At 30.1% G+C, this 1,748-nt stretch overlaps 1 protein-coding gene across 1 annotated transcript; it reads left to right on the top strand.

Annotated features, from left to right (window-relative positions):
- Window positions 1-344: 344 nt before the first annotated feature.
- On the top strand, window positions 345-1,223 carry LOC123273792 (DNA-binding protein RFX2-like). Its single transcript, XM_044741263.1, has 3 exons — window positions 345-505; window positions 578-629; window positions 695-1,223. Exons 1-3 carry the CDS (start codon window positions 356-358, stop codon window positions 736-738), a joined length of 246 nt encoding a protein of 81 aa, XP_044597198.1. The 5' UTR covers window positions 345-355; the 3' UTR covers window positions 739-1,223.
- The last annotated feature ends 525 nt before the right edge of the window (window positions 1,224-1,748 follow it).

Raw genomic sequence — 1,748 nt, 5'->3', positions numbered from 1 at the left:
AAAAACGTCGTTGGTGCAATTTCAAGCGCCTAAGTATGGAATTAGCGGGAAGTTGCAGGGATGGCCTTCAGGGTCAACCGTTTTCCTAATTTTTATTATATCGGTAACCGAAATTTTAAATTTCTGCCTTTATTTTTGCGGTACGGTTAGTACAAATGTCAAACTATTTCATTTATTTTTTTATCAGAGAAAAGTAACTCTTTTTGCCGCAAAACTAGGCAGAAATTCAAAGTTTCAGTGCAGTTACAGTAAATAGATAAAATTTTCTGTAACACTTTTATATGCATATGATTAACCTGAAGTCATAAACCTTCAAGCTATTAACTTATAGTTGAATTTCTTTATGTGTAGTTCAATGGTTATTCGTGATTTAACATTACGTAGTGCAGCCAGCTTTGGGTCTTTTCATCTCATTCGCTTGCTATATGATGAATACATGTTTTATCTCATTGAACATCAGGTCGCTATTGCAACTGGTACTACTCCAATAGCAGTTATGGGTGATGTAATTACTTTACTTTTTATTATTCAATATCAATCAGGTACTTGCAAAAGTTGATTTATTCATTTCTTCCAGAAAAATCAAGCTTATCAGATAATCAATGACTATGACATGACTTCCAACGGAAGTAAGTAATAAAATAATTTATATCTATAACGATGTATTTATTACAATAATAAAAAAATGTTACAGGTGTTTCAAGTATAAATGAACAAAAACGGATCAAAATCAGCTAACTAAGTGCTAGTGCTTTGTAGGATTCAATCTTTGTGCAATTCATACAATTTCTCCAACACTTAAATTCAGTTGATTAACAAGAAAGGTTTATATATCATGATTTCACAAATTATATCATTTAGCAGCGAAACAAATTATAATTAAAACAATTAAGTATATAATTCAACAAAATTTTGCAGTCATAAAATTCAGTAATAGCTAGTTATGCAGAGATTAACAAAACTGAAAATAATAATAATATTATTATAGTGACACTAACAATGACAATGTTTACGATACTCCAGAGAAAACATGAACCGTCTTTTTCACCAAACTGCATTCGAGTCTATGGGACCATTCATAATAAATGTTCTCTCAGTAAACTCATCCAAAGATATAAATAAGTGATTTAAAGTCTCTTATTTGCGCGATTTATTTTTTTGACTGTAAAATTATAAACTTGTTTGTACTAATAAGAATTAATGTATCATTAACAATTGATGAAGAAAAAAAAAAAAAAAAAAAAAAAAAAAGATCAAGCTTGTTCACTGTGTTAGTTTTTCCATTTTTCCTTGAATAATGTATAAACTGGTGACAAAAAAAATTTTTTCAGGCATTTTTTACCGGTGAAAGTCATAAGTTCACGATAAAGCATAGAATCTTCAGAATTACATCATGTGATCTCGGATAGAACATGGCTGTCTAATTCGGTGACGTTTATTTATGATTGATGAAAAACTAACACCGACCAGTCTTTGGTATATATAAACTAATTGACAATTCACCTCGAAATAAGTCGAGATTTTTAATGGGATTTCATCATTGCAGACGTTACTACGTCAATCATAGATGTCAATAGTTGAGCTTAGAATCATTTTATTATCGTAATTAGTACTTAAGTATTAACCTTATGTTCATTCTAAGAGGTTGTATTAGACTGGTAACATACCATAAGATCCGAGGCCATTATATCCGCGACACTATGTGTTGGTTTACTGTCGAATAAACACACACAAAATCTATGATAAAA

The sequence above is a fragment of the Cotesia glomerata genome, unplaced genomic scaffold (assembly GCF_020080835.1).
Source record: "Cotesia glomerata isolate CgM1 unplaced genomic scaffold, MPM_Cglom_v2.3 scaffold_1387, whole genome shotgun sequence".
NCBI classification, from domain to species: domain Eukaryota; kingdom Metazoa; phylum Arthropoda; class Insecta; order Hymenoptera; family Braconidae; genus Cotesia; species Cotesia glomerata.
The sequence above is the reverse complement of the archived record's forward strand: the minus strand, read 5'-3'. Positions and strand labels throughout refer to the sequence as shown.

Excerpts from the sequence above, each read along its gene's own strand:
- LOC123273792 (XM_044741263.1), top strand. The coding sequence starts at position 356 with ATGGTTATTCGTGATTTAACATTACGTAGTGCAGCCAGCTTTGGGTCT. Across the intron at positions 506-577 it reads CAATAGCAGTTATGGGTGAT|AAAAATCAAGCTTATCAGAT; the intron begins GTAATTACTTTA and ends CATTTCTTCCAG. Across the intron at positions 630-694 it reads TGACATGACTTCCAACGGAA|GTGTTTCAAGTATAAATGAA; the intron begins GTAAGTAATAAA and ends AAAATGTTACAG.